Source organism: Abrus precatorius, unplaced genomic scaffold, assembly GCF_003935025.1.
Source record: "Abrus precatorius isolate BTA unplaced genomic scaffold, Abrus_2018 Scaffold2, whole genome shotgun sequence".
NCBI lineage: Eukaryota > Viridiplantae > Streptophyta > Magnoliopsida > Fabales > Fabaceae > Abrus > Abrus precatorius.
In genome coordinates, this window is record NW_020874362.1 from 25,841,410 (window position 1) to 25,861,015 (window position 19,606).

General features: G+C 29.8%; 1 protein-coding gene and 2 non-coding genes across 3 annotated transcripts; 1 reads left to right on the top strand and 2 right to left on the bottom strand.

Annotated features, from left to right (window-relative positions):
* Nucleotides 1–3,106: 3,106 nt before the first annotated feature.
* On the bottom strand, nt 3,107–3,194 carry TRNAY-GUA. Its single transcript is given in 2 exon segments — nt 3,107–3,142; nt 3,158–3,194. It is a non-coding gene; the product is annotated as a tRNA-Tyr (tRNA).
* Nucleotides 3,195–4,620: 1,426 nt separating this feature from the next.
* Nucleotides 4,621–4,702, bottom strand: TRNAS-CGA. The gene has a single exon. It is a non-coding gene; the product is annotated as a tRNA-Ser (tRNA).
* Nucleotides 4,703–5,140: 438 nt separating this feature from the next.
* Nucleotides 5,141–8,539, top strand: LOC113858702 (BTB/POZ domain-containing protein At3g22104). Its single transcript, XM_027491438.1, has 3 exons — nt 5,141–5,677; nt 6,740–7,849; nt 8,039–8,539. Exons 1-3 carry the CDS (start codon nt 5,612–5,614, stop codon nt 8,492–8,494), a joined length of 1,632 nt encoding a protein of 543 aa, XP_027347239.1. The 5' UTR covers nt 5,141–5,611; the 3' UTR covers nt 8,495–8,539.
* The last annotated feature ends 11,067 nt before the right edge of the window (nt 8,540–19,606 follow it).

A 19,606-nucleotide genomic window follows, 5' to 3' on the forward strand; every position in this document is an offset into this window, starting at 1 on the left:
ATAATAATAATAATAATAATAATTGAACATTATTTTATATCATTTGCATTATAAATTAGTCAACATTTGACGATTAGAAGGGTAAGTTGCTGAAAAGACACTTTTTTCAAAACCAACTAGTTATGTAATAATTTAATTGTGTAGTTAAAAATTTATTGTTAAAAAGTGTACATATACATTAGTGAAATCAAGTTTTAAATTTGCAAAACCTTCAAATGATCAATGAATTTTATCTGGTTTTAATAATTTATTTCTTATCCTTAAGAAAACTAAATTGAATATTAAATAATAAAAGAAAGTTAAAACCAAAAAGCAAAAATAAAATCAAATTAGTTACACAGAATAATTTGAAAAATAAAACCAATTCCTGTTTAAAAACGTTTCAATCAAAGAATTTTATTTATACACTGAATTATTTGCTAAATTTAGTGTTTTCCTAATTCCAAACATACACTGTGAAGGCGTAATCACGTATTTCTAAAAATATAGTCTCAAAAATAGTATCCTTCTGAAAATAACGATTTAATCAAATCTAATCGTAATCTAGCATATTATATGACGAAGAAGGGTTTTAAATATCAAGCTACATGATATGTTATATCATTATATTCATTTTATTTTTCTATAGCTGCTTTCGTAAGATTTCCTTTTAAATGTGTTTTTATTTAGAAGAGTCCTAATTAATAGAAATACTAAGCAATTAAGATAATAATTATTATCATCATATTAGAACATAACTATAAACCAATTAATTGTTTATTTATTTGGATACAATAAATTCAATTTTATTTTAGAAGTTTATGATACGAATTTATAGCACATACTTGTTTGGATATAATCAATTTAATTAACTAATTATAAACCAAATAAAAGGTATTGATACACCCTTATTTTTTTATAATACACCTAAGTTTTAGTATCGAAATCGGTATCATCAACAAACTAATCATTTTAGTCCTAATTAATGCAACTATTAAGCAATTAATATAATTATTAATATCATATAATTTACATATTTATCAAGCAATCACGTATACATTTACTTATTTTAATTCAATCAATGTAATTTAATTTTAGGAGAATATAAATAAGAAATAATATAACATATACTTATTTGGACATAGTCAATGCAATTAATTTATTTAAGAAAGGTATACAATGCATAAGTATTTGATTAACTAATATTATGGTAAAATATTATTACCCTCAATATTTATTTATTTGTGAAAAACGAGAAGCAATAAGTTCACTGTAGGCTTCTACCAAAAAAAACAAAAAAGAAAGAACACCAAGTATTCTTTGCAAAGATTCACCATCTGCTTAATATTATAGATTACAGTTTAGGGTTTAAAACACAAGAAAATATTCTTGAGGGGTGAGAATAATACTTTAAGAAGGCTAGTAACACACTCTTTAAAATACTTATTAAAATTTATTAAAAATTTAAAAAGTATAAGAGAAAAATATTAATTTAAGAAAAAAAATGAGATTCATATAAATTTTGTAGACTTTAATAAATTCTAATAATAGTAAAATAATATGTTATAAAATACGTGTTAAATAATGTGATTCTAATATTACTCTATTACTTTTAAGAGATAAATAAAGATGATATTGGGCAAGTTGAGATTGTCTCTCTCCCAACAGTTTTTATTATTTTCATTACACTTCACTTCTATTCTTATTGATTTTATAAAACACTTGCCCCATTAAATTTTAAATCTCTCTTAAAAATAAATAATAAATTTTAAATGATAAATTGGATATTTTTTTTGTCAAACTTGGATTAAGATAAAATATTTTTTTTTCTCTTACAACTTTTTCTGCAAAATTTTTTCCAAACTAAATGAATGTAAATAATTGTATATTAATATTTTTACAAGAAGATTTAAAAAACTGAATTACCATACTTATAAAAAAAGAACTATTAAAATTTACATAGGTAAAACTGTGAATGTCATTACACAATATATTATTTCAAACTACTTTTTTAGATTTTTAATTTTTCAGCGACGCTATTTTTGTCAGTGGAGTAAAGTTAACCAACAACGCCTGAAAGTAATAGGCTCAAGCATAAAAAGGATGAGATGATCAAGCCCAATAACTATTCAAGTTCTTCGACGCTACAAAAGCTACAAAGCCCAATTCACCAAAACAAACATTACCCAAGCCTGGGATGATCTAAATTCTAATGTTACAGACTAGGCCGATATGCTTGACCCAGAAAAGACTGGGCCGAAATGGAAGTGCAATAAGTGCATCAAGTCTTGTACAAATCACCATCACCATCACCATTTTTTACCAAAAAATGATAGTTGCCAGAGGACAATGTTTGTAATTGTTATATACCAAAAAGAGTGAAAACATCATCAGTCAAATAATAGAAAAAGTCTGGAGAAGTTAGAAAAATATCCCATAGAATAACAAAATAAAAAAGTTACTTTTCTCTTCCATTTTGCAATGAAATGACTACTAGGAAACGGCTTTGCTTGATGGGAGTGGGAGGGTGGGATCTCACATGAAGCGATGGAATTAAAGGAAACAACCTTGGCTATTTGTCACTGCTTGGTGTCCCTAATAAATATACATTATACATGTCTTGTTAACTAATACCTTCAAGTTATTGATTAAGAGATCAATAAATAATTTTAAAATTATGGCAGCGTTTATCCGAGAATATGATAAGAATGCATTAGTAACTTTTATTTTTAACTTGTGATTATTTAACTTGTGCTCTACATGCATTTAATAACACTACCTAATTATATAACATCAAAAGAGCTGGAGTTTTCTTATCATATACTTGATATGTAACTTACAAGGTATGGAAGAGGAGACAAGGAGATTATATTAACATGGTTACGTTACTATCCACAACTTAGTGAAAAAGATGCAAATGGCTTTGCAAGAGGCAATAAGAAGATAGGAAGAATAATATATTCATGACAATTTCAGTAATATCGAAAAAAACATCTTTGGGATCGCATGAAAAGAAGGCAAAAGGATAAATGTGCAAATCTATTGACCTTTTGTATAAGACATAGCAATATATCCGTACACTGTAATAATAATAATAATAATACAAATTCAATGGCAAAACGTAATATCCGATCTGCCGGATTCGAACCAGCGACCTAAGGATATCTATGGTGAACCACTACAGTCCTCCGCTCTACCAACTGAGCTAAGGTCAGTTTGAAAATGGGCTGGCAGCACTAAATTATTCACGTATAGATGACTCATTTGACCAATTAGTAACGCCCAATATTAGAATAACGACAGCTAATAATACTCAACATTATATTTTATTTTTAAAAAAGTACTTTAATAACAGTAATATTATATCTATTTCCACAAATAAAATAAAAAATGCGTAACCAGATATACATACACCATATGATATTAGAATAACGACAGCAACTTTACATATTTGAGCTTCATTTGAATCGATAGCAGATGAAAACTCCCCATATTTAAACCAGGGGACGTTAGAATACACAGTTTAATTAAAAAATTAATAAATTTTTTATATGATAATTTATACCGTAAATTTAACTGCAAAATTTATTAGAAATATTTTATTTTAATAGATTATATTAAAAAATAATCAAAATTAATTAGAAATTAATAATAAAAATCCTAATTTTACGTTACGGGTTGTATTTTTCATAAGAAAAGGGTGAAAAAAGTTGGATAAAACCTGAAAGATTGAGACTAATCTTAATAGTAAAAGTAAATTAGTAAAGATTCTGACTCAGTACGACCTTAATGGCGAAGTGTGACTGTCTTCATCTTCATTGTTCTCTCTCTCGTCTGAACTTTTTATCCTTAATCTTTGTCAACCCCCTCGTCTCGTCGCCGTCACATCCAACCCTTTTTTTTAACCTAAAATTAAAAAATCTATGCAACTCCTTTTTCATATCTTTAAGGATTTTTTTGCGTCGACAAGACATTAGATATTCAACCAAGATATGTTAGTTAATATTTATAATTTTTTAATAATACTTATACCGCTTCAGACCTTTGTTTTGACTAACATCAAAGTGTAGTCTTAGTTGTAATACCAATCTAATCGTATTTATATTATTCTGTCAATCTTTCGAGATTTTAATCAAAATTGTGCTTAACACGGATTAGAACTTTTCTTTCACACGAGCTTTATGTTAGTTGTTAGATACAATCTAAGTTGGAAACCGTCACAAATTTTTCCCTCAACTAAATCCCCGTAAGCATTCTCACGAAGATTAAAGTAACAAACTAGCAATCATATATTTATTCACTTGGAAACCAAACACCTGAAATTCATGAAGTTTGATTTGTGAAAAAAATTATATATTTTAATTTTATCGATTTCTTTAAATGAATTAAATTAAAAGAATTTAATCTTAATAAGTATTTTTAAAAATTAAAGACTTATCTTATTTAGGACTTCATCATTATTCACTCTACTAATATATACATATTAAAAAAATAAAGAGTTGAGATACTTGTTTAAAAATATAAAATATAACTTTATATTCATAATTTATTATATAAAAATTTCATGACTGGACAATGAAAAAACACATTTTAATATAAAAAATAATTTTAAGTAAAATATTATCAAAATCTAACATTGAACGTCGACAGCAGGATTCGAACCTGCGCAGGCATAGCCCAACAGATTTCGAGTCTGTCTCCTTAACCACTCGGACATATCGACGCATTCAAATCTGTAAATATTGGTTAACAATATTATATAGTAGCCAGCACGACGTGTCATTGAACTGGCGGGTGGCTTGGTGGGGCAACGATTTGTATTGGTCCCGAAAGAAGCACATGCCAAGAAAAAGGTTTACATGGTAAATTTGGTCAATTACTTGATAGTTGACACACAAAGAAAAAGAAAAGAAAGAGAGATGTGGGGGCACCAAGGCCACTAAAATATTGAACTCTGATGGTAGCAATGCACATAAATAAAACACTTGGCAGCAATGGAAATGGAACAAGCCAGATATAAAGCTTAAGTTCTAAGTTTTATTTATTTTATAAAAAAAATATGACTTGAAGAAAATAAATTAGAATTATTCATAAACTAAGTTGTTATTCAATAAGCTAATAGTAATATTTTTGCAGGAATGTCAGAAGGTTCGGTGCTATATTATGCTGTAATAATATGCTATACACAACAAAAAATAAAATAAAACATTAATTAATTTTGTTTTGCTTCTTACTTGCGTTGTGTTGTGTGCTCTTTCTGACTCACGACCCGTCCACATATATTATATATGTTAGTCTTCTGTCTTTACATGGCTTGTTGCTTCTCATTCACTTCGAGCTTTGTCTTTGTTGTATATCTGTGGAGAACCACATTACTTATGCACCAATTGACTAACACCCCATTACAAGGACCTGTGTTTGTGTCCACTTTTGGTTTGTCTTCTTGTTAGTCTCAGAATATGATCTTTGCATCAGTGTTATTCCTTCTTCCTCTTCCCTACCCAGTTTGGCCTTCTCATGTCTCTCCCTTCCTTGGATTATCTTTTGTGTAAGATAAGTTCCAGAAAGTCAATTAAAGACATTTTAGTGATTTGTTTTGTGTTTCAGTTTTTTCATTTATTTGTTTTAAGTTATGGAAGCTTGTTGCTGCAATCTTGAAGTGGATGTAAATGGAGAAGAGACCTTCATGGTGGACAAGGTAATAAACCTCCTCACTCTATTCTTTCATGATTGTTTCAAAACTCTTGTTTTTGAAGTTCTTGTCATTTGTTTCAAAACTTTGTTGGACAGTGATTCACTTTTTCTTTTTTCTTTTCAGTTTTGCTTTGTTTCCACTACTTTTGATGTAAATTCTCAATCTTTTTAGAACCCTCTTTTGTCTTGTGTTTGTTTATAGGATCTACACTATAGCATAGTTGTTGAAAACTTTTCATTGTTTTGGTTCATGGCTTCAGTTCATGCTAAATGTTGCTCTCTCATGAATTTAGAATGATTATGGTTCAATGATTTATGCTTTGTAATTTTTAATTTCTCTTTCTCGATTCTGCTTTCTAGCTTGTAGTAGCTAGCTACCCTTGGTGGTAACTTTATGATTGTGTAGCTTTCCGCCCATCATTAATTTGCACCTACATAGCAGTGAGGTGGGGCAACTTCTGTTTCCCTTTGTCCATCCTGGCAATAATTTCCATCGCCATTTTCACAAAGCCACAAGCATGAGTCATTCCTTTTCATCTCTTGATTTTGTTTTATTTTTTTATGTTGCATGTCACATTAAATGCTCCTGCTATGGTCGTCTGAGCCTTTAATGTTGTTACCTTCATTTTGTTTGTTTTATTCACATTTTTTCAGAGGGACCAAGGGTTGCTTTCAAGCTATTTATTTCTTTTCTATATCCTTCCATGCTAGATGATTAGTAGATAGAGATCTTTCTGCTCACCCTTATTTACAATTTATTGTCTTTAACGACTCCAATCCATTCTTTTGGTTTCTGAGCTTTAATTAGTGTAGAACTTTGCTTTCATTCTCCACATTTTCCCATTTTGTTTTTTTACTCAGTTTCTTTCCTTGTCTATGTGCTCTAGTGATTCCATGTTTTTGGTGGGTTATTTTGGTGCTCCATTTAACCATTTGTCACTGTAGCTTTCTCCACAATAAAAAATTTAACTTTACAGTTGTTGGAATTTCTTTGTTATCTAGTTGTTCCTAGAGAATTGTACATTACTTCTAAAATCATCTTTGTTTTACGTGGGTACTTTTGCAGACAGTTATTACTCAGTACTCAAGCAAATTTGCTAAATTATTTGGAAAATCTAGTAGTGGTTGCACTGGAAAGCTTAAAGTGATATTCCATGATTTTCCAGGAGGTGCAGAAGGTTTTGAGCTTATGTTAAAATTCTGTTATAACAATGGAACAACCAATATAAGTCCCTCCAATTTGTTTCTTGCGCGTAGTGCTGCTGAATACATGGACATGAAGGAACCTGTTGCTGATGTTTCTAACTTATTGGAACAAACAGAAAAGTCACTCCAAGAGATTAGCTATTGGACATGGTCAGAACTTTTAATTGCTTTGAAGCAGTGCCAGAATTTACTGGTGGCAGATTCTTCTGTGATGGTAGAAAGATGCTTGGACTCTGTAGTGGGAAGGCTGGTTTTGGCTAGTGAAGCAAGTCCATGTCCATCTACTTCTTCCACAGATAGTTCTTGGATTCGGTTTTCGTGTGATTCTAAAAGTACTGAGAGTATAAAGACAAATTTCTCTCGTTCAATATGGTGGTTTGAAGATCTCCTATTTTTGAGTCCGTTGTTGGTTGTAATGTTGGTTAAGTCAATGCTTTCGCGTAAGTTGGATCATGTTGTCATTGGCAGGTTTTTGCTCTATTATCAGAAGGCAAAATTTCCCACTTCTACTATGGATGAGAAGAGCAAGATAATAGAAATGGTGATAGATATGCATTATGAAATGGATCAAAGTTCTGTTTCTTGCAAGATTTTATTTGGGATTCTTCGGGTTACTTTGGGTTTGAACATAAGCAAATATAGCAGGAATAAGTTGGAGACTATGATTGGTTCCCAATTGGATCAAGCAACCTTGGACAATTTGCTTGTTCCTTCTCCTTATGGAATAAGCTACTTATATGATGTGAACCTTGTTTTGAGATTTTTGAAAGCATTCCTGCATCAGGGAAATGGTCTAGTCACCCCAATTCAGATGAGAAAAGTTGCTAGCTTAATAGATTTGTATATAGCAGAAATAGCCCCTGATCCTTGTTTGAAAACTTCGAAGTTCTTGGCCCTTGCCACGGCACTCCCAGATTCTGCTAGAGATTCTTATGATGAGCTCTACCATGCAATGGACATGTATCTTGAGGTAGAGTAATTATTTCTAATTAAAATTTTTAAGTCTATAACTTGAGTAATATGGCTAACTACTTGATTAAGAAAGAGACCTAAATCTTTTTATTATATTCATTGGAAACGCTACTATGATATGGGTAACAGTCTCAAAAATTTACCATAAACCTGTCTAAAAACTGAATTTGACTATGTATTGTTGTAGGTACATACTCAATTGTCACAAGAAGAAAGGCTGAAGATATGCTGTGGTTTAAATTATGAGAAGCTTTCCCCTCAAACTTGCTCACACCTTTCTCAGAACACAAAATTTCCTTCAAAAACTACAGTTCAAGCTCTCATCTCTAAGCAATCTAAGCTAAAAAATTTACTCCATGTTACTCCTAGCACAACTCCGTGCAATGATTCACCATGCAGCTCCAGTGGTGCTGCTCAAAAGGGAAAGAAAGACAAAATCAATGAACAGGTGGTGTTGTATGCTGACAATTTTGATCTTTCAGCTGATAATGAGAAACTGAGAGCACATTTGCGAGGAATGCAGTGGAGGGTAATGGAATTAGAAAAATTCTGTAGGAAAATGCAAGTACAGATGGCAAAGATTACGAAATCAAAAGGATCAGGCCATAGCTATGCAAAGTCTTTGCCCAAGTTCTGTTCATGACACTTCTTTTTTTGGATTTTATTTATTTTTCCTTCGTAATTTTCATATCTGTACAGCACAGGAATGAGTTTTGTGTGTCATGTAGTTTTTAATCTTTTCTGAGTAACTAAGGTTGATCCGGTAAGAACAGTAATATTGATTGTACAGTCATTAAATAATGGAAAAGACTGCAAAGAATTTCACGTTACAGTGTGGACCTAGTTACCTGATTTTCTCAATAACCCTTTATCTTGAATAATCCACCATGCACTTCTTAGATTACTTTAAAAAATGTCTTATGATTAATAATACTATAAAATGTGATAAACCACGTACTTGTATGAGCCGCATGCTGACCACATTTTTTATAAGAGGAATTCTATTCCTACTTAATATTTTTACAACCTTTTATACACTTGAGAGGTAGGAGGAAAAGATAGAAGTCAAGATCAAACGAGCAATCTAACATAAAGATTAGAGAAATAAATAAATAAATTGTAAAATATATATCAACTCTTCATCATTAAATTTCCAAGTATCCCTCTTAATTTAGAAACATGATCTTTGAAAGATCACTATTCACTGTGTTTTGATTTCGTTGTAACTTGTGAATCAAAGTTGACCCGTCACTTGTAAATAGAAGTATGGCCTGCCAGATGGTTTCACATCAAGTTTTTCAACCAATAAAATTATGGTTTGTTCGCTTGCCTCTAGATGAAGACAACATAGTAGTTGACACACATAAGATACAAAGTATAAAGGTTAAAGTCGATGACCAGAGGGGACCACATAGTTACAGTTATCACCAGCCACCACTACCTGAAAATGCAAGCGTGCATGATGACTTTTAAGAAAAATCTTATAAGCTGATTAGTAAGTATTGTAATAGTTGAGTACACTCTTGAATCTTTAAATACTATTTTGGGTGAGATATCTTTTTAGACTTAATATTTAGGATGAATATATAATTTCTTTATGTTGACTCATTATTTAGGATGAATAATTTCTTTATGTTGACTCATATTATTCTAGAGCAATCACGCAGATTAGTTGTAAGATGTGCATGGAGGTCCCATGCGTTGCAAATTAGTAATAATGCAATTGATAGCTCAATAGAAGGGTGGTGCTGGCCACCCTCTCGTCTGCTCCATGCCATGCTTGTCTTTATCAGGCGTAACAAAAATGACCCACATAAACTAGCCCAAAGTACATTAGCATCGTCACAAAATAAAGCTACTAAAGCTATGCTACATAGTGAATTAAGGTTTAAAATTCCGGTTGTAGTCGTTGCACTTATCATATATAGTCTTATGCAATTATTGCAACAAAAAATGCCACTCTTGCATCTATAATTTAACATGTAGACATAAAACAAATATACGTTCAATTCAGTTGATTTTTTAAAAATAGTTACTTTTATTTTACATGGAACTATAAAAAACGGTTTGTTTGTCTCAAAATAACCAAATAAAAGTATGCAAGCATAATAAGTTATATATCGTTTGGCCTCATGTGAAGTGAAACATTGTCTCAACAAATGAATATAAATATATAATATAATGTCTTTTCGTCTAACGATCGAATATTCGTACAGGGAGGGCATGGGAGTGTCAAAGACAGCACATGTTTTTGTGGGGCTAAGTATAGAAGCAACTGAAATCCCATTTAATACATTGGACCATTGGTGAATGTTTTCTTCCTTTTTCTATAGTTAATTTTGCATAAAGCTGAAATGCCCCGCGTGGGTGATAAAGGAACACATGTTAACAACCGTCCTTCTCTTAGATTAGAGGTACAATTAGAGGCCATTCGTGTTGGTGGGTCTCAAATCCCACCGCCATAATGGATATTGCACCACCCTTTTTCTTCTGCATGCAATTCATTTGGAAGTTCCATAGTGAAGTCCAATTTGGTGGTCATCTCCATTATATTGGGTGCATGATGAACCTATAAAGGTTGAAATTATTGGAAAAGAAATTCTTTCATTCTCTGCTTTGTGTTTTTGTGCAAGGGGATGATACAATAATGTGTCAAAGTTATCAACCTCAAATCTGCAAATAATGAGTAAACCCTTGTGGCAGGTATACTCATCGATTCCACCTATTGGGCCACTCCCTCCTTTGTTATCAAATGTAACATTCAAATTCAATAGTCTCTAATCTATTGACTAAAAATAATTCAATACTCTTTTAATTATAAACAACGTAAATTTTAAATATTTAAATAAAAATATCACCAATTTTATATTCCATGGATGCTCTAGCCAGATTTTCCTACAGAAGAAGATGCAAGCTATGTCATTTTCTGGTCACCCTGTCCCCTTGGCCTTATTATAAATCTATAATGAAGAGGGTGAGGGTTGCTAGCTAGCTAGCGTAAAATTCAGGTTTGTTTCCCTCTGCAGTGTCATTGTGTCAACGTCCTAAAAGTCATCTACATGTGCCGTAACGAAGAAGACACACACAGATTAAGAAAACCAAGTTGGAGGTTAGATGAAACTAGTTAATATAAACCTAGTTCATTATGCACCTGTAGTTTTCTTTATTGAACATTGCGTATTTGCATGTGTCATGAGATCATATGTATAGTATATATGATATGATATGACTAGTATCATAATATTGTGGCAACCAAGAATCCCTGGCGAAGAGATAAGAGTAGTACATTGTGTTATGTTTCCCTTAAACGCTACTCTTCTCCCTCTTTCGAGGTCTCTACAACATGTACATTGATTTTGTTAACCCAACAACTACTACCATCTGACAATAGAAAAATGTAAAAAAAGATGACTTGGAAATTTCGAATTCAACGTGGAAGGCTTATTATGTTGTTGACTCTCCATGAAGTCTCACATTAAGCCATTAGTCAATACTGCCAAATTTTATGCATGGATCACGGGCAGTCAATGCATATATTTAGGACTAAAGTAAATTTAAAGACGACTTTATTTTAATAAAAATAAAATTTTAATTTTGATACACTATTAATATAAATTTTTATACGGTTAATCAATTAAAATATTCTATGAATAGAATTTTAATATTAATTATTATAAAAATAATTTTTTATTAATATAATATTTTATTATTAAGTAACACAGTATAAAACATTGTTATTGTTATTGTTAGTGCGTTTAAAATAAATTTTAAAAAATAATCTTGTAAAGCTAAATTGTAATTAATTTTATTAAGTGTTCGTTCTACCAAATTTGGTTTGAAATTAAGAATCTAAATTGGAATTGGACCTACAATTTTGTAACAATAATATTTAGAAGTTTTTGTTAGAATTGAAATTATAATTCAAAAGTTTAATTCCATAATGCAATAATTTAAACTAACTTTTCTTTTAATTCTTATCTTTTATCTTCAAAATTATAATTTTTAACTTTTAAATTATATCACGATTGTCATTACTAACATCGTTGTCATAATTATTAATCCTAACTATCGTTATTACTATTATTACTATCATAATTATTTGTCAATTATTATCACCATTTTTTAATAGTATCATTTATGCATGTATCTATCATTGTTATTACTCTCTTCTTTCTTCACTAACATTATCATTATTATCAACATTATGTCCTTATTTTATCATTGCTATTACTCATGATGTTAGACAATTACAAAACCTCTATCTTATCTTTTATTATCATTCTTATTAATTAATTAAATATTTTTATTTACATATATCTAACACAATCTTACTTAAGACTACCTTTAAATTAAGATGTCAAAATAGAATTGAAATTCAACTTAAAATATAATAAATCATACAACCTATGATTCCAAGACAATTTTCATTTTGATTATCTTTTACCATTGCGACGGAGAACAGTAGATCTAATTCTCCATGCCCTCCTCTACTTATTTTAAAATGGATTTAAGATCTTTAATAAATTCTGTGTAGTTTAAAATTTGTTTGAATTTAATTAAAAAGTATTGACAATGTAAAACTTTTATACTGTTATTTAATTATAAACTATCTTATAAAGATTAGTAACTTTTATAATAATTAATTTGAAAATTATATTAATAAAATATTTTGAATGATTGATAAGATAAAATTTTTTATATTAACAACAATAATTCATTAACATTAAAACTTTTTAGGCCCGTTTGGTACTAAATTATGCTTTTGTTACTAGTAGTATACTAAAGGTCCAATGGCCCATGGACTACCGCCTCTACTGTGAACTAATCCACAACTTTGTACGTTATCGTACAATCTGGAAGGAAGAGGGCTTGTCATGCGAAGAGAGTGGCCATGGCCCATTAAACAGAGGCAGTTGCTATTAGCATCACCCTTCTTAGCTTCAAATATGATCCAATTACGTGTTGGGTGTTAACAATCCAAGAGATCTGAATTTGGGCCTTCTTAAACTAAGCTACACCACAAACAATAATTTGGCAAACGGAAAAGGTTCAATTTTACCTTTCGTCTCCAGCAAAGGTTTACAGCTCAAATTCACTTTGATCTTGCCAAAACATGCTAAAAATTGATGAGCAATGCTATTTAGTACGAACAGTTCTGTTTCCAAATTTTATAAATTTAATGTTAACTAAATGATTAATCGCAAGAGAATGTTTGTTAATATTATCAAAATTAAAACAAGTGAATCAAGGATATTTAAACAACACAAATGTGACCTTGCAATTTGGCTTTTTCTTCTTGGAGTGGACATTTGCATAAATTGCAAGGAATAATATTTGTCGACCTCAAGAAAAAAAGAAGGGAGTAATATTTACAAGTGAGACTGTTAGCTTGTAGGATATGTTAGAGAAATTTGAAATTAGTTTAAAAATTTTCAAGTATGATTATACGATACAACTTTTTAATTTAATTATTTATTTTAAAATAAATTCATTTGATAAAAATATTAAATGATGTGTAAAAATATAACTCATACTAGGTGTAAGTTGAACCTTTATATGCATATGTATGTATATTTTTTAGTCTTTTATTGTATATTTTCTTTTTTATTTTAAAATAATTTTAAAATAACTAGAGAACGGAAAGGAAAATGGGAAGAAAATTATCCTGTGATAAAAAATTATATTTCGTGTTTTTATTGAAGAGGAATCAAATTAAAGAAAAAAAAAACATGAAAAAAAGAAAAAAGTAAACCGATTGCGATAAAAGTAAGAAAAAAAATTATCTGAAACCATATTAGAAAAAACTTTGCTCTCATTGGGAAGAAATTTGTTTGGGAGAGAAGAGTAAATTTTATTTTTTAAAGAAAAGTACTAAAAATATATGGATAAGATAAACTTATATATATATATATATATATATATATATAATTTATATGTTTTAGTTAAATAAAAGGTTTATATATATATATATATATATTATTTTTTTTACTCTCTTCTATATATTCACCTAAATAAATAGATTTGTATTTTCATTTTTTATTTTTATCTATTAAAATAATTTTAATTAATTATTATTTATTTTATTCAAATCAAGTGCTAAAAATAAAGATGAGGAGTCTCTATTAAAAAAATATTTAGAATCTAAATAAAAAAAATGAAAAAGAAAAATGGATAGATAACTCTCATACACATGTCGTGACTAAAATATTATATTAATGCTGTTTTAACACATTATTTGTGTGTTTAAGTAATTATACTATAATAAAGTAAGGTATTTACTATTTAGTCCAAACACGCATGTTAAAAGTATCATTGCTCATAATATTAAATTTAAACCAATTCAAATTTGCACGATTTTGTTATTGTTAGGTAAAGACGTAACAGGATATGTCGTATTCTCGTATCACATTTCGTGTCCGAGTAGTTAAAAATTGTGTATTTATATTTATTATCAATTAAATTCATTTTCTATAATATTTTTAATTTAATTTGTATATTGCAAAATAGCCATGTATATTACGTGAAATACTTACTAATGTCGTATTAAAAGAAAGAGTGATATAAATATGAAATTAATAGAATTTTTATTACAAAATTATAAATTTTGTGATAATTATTTTTTCATAACATGACAAAAATTAATGTAAGATAATCTTGTTTTCAGTTATGACAAAATGAATTGGTAAATTTAAGATATATTTGAGATAAAGTTTTCAGAAAAAAAAAAAAGATGGGAAGATATTTTTTAATTTTAAATTAAAAAAATTATATATTATTTATGATGACAAATATATTATTAATATATCAAATTTTTGTTAATATATTAATTTATATTTTTAAATTTTAAATATATTTATTTAAAATATAAATTTATGTCTTTTTCTTCTTTTTTTCTCTCTTCCAAAATTTTCTTTCTTAAAGTATTTTTGAGAAGAAGGATAGAAATATGATATTTTCGTGTAGCAACCGGACAATTGCAAAGATACAGCGAAAAACGTTTTTAAGAAAAATAAGTAGAATTGCTACCAAGGTTTATCAAAGAAAACTTCAAAAAAACTTAAAATTTTAATCTTTAAAAACAAAAGTAGATTCGGGAGTCATTCACGTGTAAGGGAGGTATTAGCACCCAACAACATTTGTTTAAATAACAGTTACCTCAAATTAATTATACAAATTTATTATAATTTTGAAAAGTATTTATTTAACCCTTAATATGCAATACGTACATAAAGTAACCAGGAACATTTCATTCCTTTTGAGCTTTTGCCTATTTTTTATAATTTGAAAGAAGAATGGTGCATTACATTCATGGATGAAAGAAAAGAAACGGGTCTTCGAGTCATGTCATGTCATATACACAAGTAATAACGCAAATGAACAGCAAATAAACAGTAGGATGAGCTATATATCTTCCCGTGAATCCTACATACATCTAAAAGTCACAATCTTATATCCTCTTTCGAACTAAGGAATTCGACAAGCTAAAAGCAGCAAAAAGAAAAAATAAAGGGTATAACATCAAAGAAAAAGAGTATTACCAGGATAAGTATATGGTATCTGAAGGTTTGGAGAAGTTGAACTGTGAATCTCTACTTATGAATCGAGTAAATTTTTGTATGAGATGAAAGAAGAGGAAGCAACTTTCAAAATCTTTCGCCCTTTATTTTTTTCGGTTCCACTTTTCTCCTTTTTCTTCCTTCCTCCTCTTCTAAAAAAAGAAAAACCCTTTTGAAGATTAAGCGCCTTCTTAACCAAGGCCAACGTAGGAAACTTCCCATTTTTCTCCTGCAGACCAACCTCTTTTATGCAGCTTAATTTTTAGTTTCCTTAAAATTAAGCATTGTTCTTCCATTTTTAGCATTTTTTCCTTTTTTTTCTTTTCCGTGTCACTCAAAGAACTCATAGGGAAAGGGAGTGTTCGCATGCAGTACGTTCCTTACCCAGTCAACTTTCGCTGCTAACATCTCCACAAAATCAGGTTTTTTTGTCCTTTTGGGGTTATTTTAAAAAAAATTACCAAATTAGGACTGCATAGAAACAAATTTCCGGTCTGGAGTGGGGAAGCCACGTGGCAAAAGAGTTGTCCAGATGCCAAACGATACCAATTAAATGAATTTTTTTTTGAAATAATTTAAAACGAATCAATAGGCGGGGAAGAAAGAAGACACGTGTGCAAATTCTAGAGTGTTAGCTAGTTCAGAGGTGCCTTCAGTATCAGCTGGTGCAGAGCCGCCTTCAAGATAACCCTTCTTTGAAACACTTTGGTAGTGCTCTTAAATTGTAATCCAAATAAAAAATGAGAGCACAAGGAATCATATCTTTATTCTTTCTGTCAAGAAAAAAGATAGTGGACTAACTGTTATTTCTATCAGTTATTGAAAAAGCCCAACACAAGAAAAAAATGCATGTTGGGTTTTTAAAACAATTTAAATCATTTCAATAATAATCAATTTGATTTGTTTTATCAAGAAGGTCTACCGTTCAAGTCCGTATAGGCCTAATATTTCTACGAATACTAATAATATTTAGTCTCCAATATCTCTCGTTACTGATACTATTACTAAATATTACTAGTAGTATTAGAAATAGAATAGAAAGAATTCTTAAATTTCTATTAAGAATATATTAATATTTGATAAAATAATACTAATATTAATATATTCGAATACTAATCCCATTTTTTTTGGAAATAATTTAATTTTTTTATTTATTTTAGAAAAAAAATTTCTATTTAGAATATATTTCATATTTATTATTTTATAAATATTCATTACTATAATAATCATTAATAGAATAATCATTCTCAAATTTTCATTCAAATCGACTAATAATTAATACTAACCCAGTATATTTTTCACATTTATAGGAGTCATTTATGTTTCTGCTTTAGAATATGATTTTTTTCGGCATTTCTAATAATATCAAGCAATTAGTAATTTTCTTCCATTTATTTTGAATTATATTTATTTACCATTTATTCCACGAGGGGCCACGATACATTTCGATGGAATCGTGGGTTTTCTTATTAATTTTTTTTGTGGGCCGCGATTATTTTGGATGTGGATGGTGGCTATGATATCTTCCAAAAAGAAGAGAAAATGGTTTATTTTTTTGGTTGGGGATTTGGATTTCTTGGAGAAAAGCATCGTCAAATTTTCAAAGTACCTATGAAAGATATTGGTGCATCAAAATAATGCCAGAAGTTCAAAGGGATATTTTGACTCTTACCCCTACTTTTTATCGTATTGTCTGATAATGAGCAAGGAATAAGCGATATCGAGTCAAGAGCATGTCAATTTCTATATACTAGAAAAAAAGATGGTGGATGTAAGAATTCATATCTAATCGAATCATGTCTTTCAAGTCGCACGTTGGTTTTTACCACATCATTTCAAACGAAGTTTTATCATATCGACCTGGACGTTTTCGGGATGCCCCTAATAACCAACGAATGGCAAGTGCTTTTCCTTGTGTGGATCCTATTTCAATGGGAACTTGATGAGTCGATCCGCCTATGCATCTTGCTTTTACTGCTATATCGGGAGTTACTCCACGTATTGCTTGACGTAAAACAGATAGTCAATATGTTTTTGTCTTTTGTTGAATCTTTTTCATAGCTCGATAGATAATTTGATAAGCCAATGATTTTTTTTCCATATTTCAGAATATGGTTAACCAACATGTTAACTAATCGATTACGATAAATTGGATCAGATTTTGCTATTTTTTCTTCTGCAGTACCTCACTGTGACATAAGCGTGAAAGGGGGAATCCATTTTTTTTTATAACTTATAAGCTCAAATAATTTATTTTGGCTTTTTGGCCCTATATTGTAGGTTAGATCTCGAAAGATATAAAAGATCTCCCTCCAAGCCGTACATACGACTTTTATCGAATACGGCTTTCCACAGAATTCTATATGTATCTATGATATCGAGTATGGAATTCTGTTTACTCACTTGAAATTGAGTATCCGTTTCCCTCCTTTTCTTGCTAGGATTGAAAATCCTGTATTTTACATATCCATACAATTGAGTCCTTGGGTTTTCAAAATATTCTAAAGTGCTTCGAATCATTGCTATTTGACTTGGACCTATTCTAAAAAAGTTGAGGCATTTCGAATTGTTTGTTAACATGGACAAAGTTAAGCAAAACCTCTGAGATGAAATCTCTTAGTATATGAAAGAGTGAAAAAGTGCTTTCGTTGTTGCAAAATAAGAAGACTTCGTAGCTTAATGCATGTATTTAATTTATTCGGAGCTATTAGAGCGGGATCTACTTTTGGGGAATATGAGTCAAAGCAATAACAAGAATATTTCTAGTGGAACATCTTTCACAATCCCTGGAGAGATAGTTCACTAATATACTGAGGGATAAGTATTTCGATTCATTCACATCTAGATCATGAATGGTTGGAATTCATATTATGCAAGGAGACATTGCTTTTGCTAATTCAAATTGAAAGGTGATATAAAATCGGTCTATTTTCGGCATCATAGCCATAGTTAGCGTATTCATCATAGTTAGAAGCTTCAGCTCCATATCAAGGTCACGGTCAATATCGTCACTATCATCAATATTGTCACTATCATCACTATCATCAATAAGAAAACCTTTAGGCTTGTTATCCAGGAACTTTTTCAGAAATACTGTAATGAAAGGAACATAGGAGTTTGTCGCTAGGCATTTGACCAAATAGGATCGTCCAGTTCCTATAGAACCTATCACTAAAATACCCCTAGGGGGTAGGGCTAAGCGGAGCAAAAAGAGTTTTCCATGAGATGGAAAATGAAAACTATTAGCCCCCACAGGATTTGTGAATAAGTAATTGTCTCATAATGAGCAAGGAATATCTGTCTTTCTGCTAAACAAGATGTATTGAACTTATAATGCATTAGATACTTTTTATGAATGTCAACTAAGTATCATAAGTAAATTGCTCTCGGTTGTTCAATCATTTGATAACCAAAGTTATTTTTTGATAAATGATCATTATGCCTCTAGAAGTTGAAAGAATTACAATCCCCATGCCTCCTAAAATTTTAGGGATTCGTTGATAATTAGAATATATTCGCAGACAAGGTGTACTGATCCGTTTTAAATTTAAAAAACTTTTATATGATCATTTTTTATTTATTCTATACTGTAGGGTTAAAACTAAATAATATTTATCGTTTTTCCTATGTTTTCTGACGTTTTCAACAAAACTCTCTTGTAAAAGTATTTTCACAGTGTTTTCGGTGATGTTAGTAAATGGTATTTGAACCATTTCTTTTCTATTCATATCAACATTTCGTATATAGGTTATTATGTTAACAATGGTGTCCTTACTCATGATAAACGAAAATGATTATTGCTCCTTACTTTTAATATAATCAACATGCTCGTTTTTTTAATTTTATTTTTTATTATTTCATTTAGATCATTCGATATTAATATGAAATAGATAAAAATTGTTATTTCTAATACTTAGAATAATTACTACAAAAGGGATATGTGTGAGATAGAATATATTAATTAATCCATTTCATTACAAAACAAATATAACCATATCACGGTTTTGCCTTATAATTTTATAATACCTCGAGTGCAATGAAACTATTTTAGTGAAATTTAATTGTCTCAATTCTAGTACGATTGCACAAAAGATTCGAGTTCCTTTTGGATTTCCTTCTTGATCAATGACAACTACAGCATTATCATTATAATGAATTAGTATACCATTTCTAAGGTCATATTTGGTACTGCTTCCCCA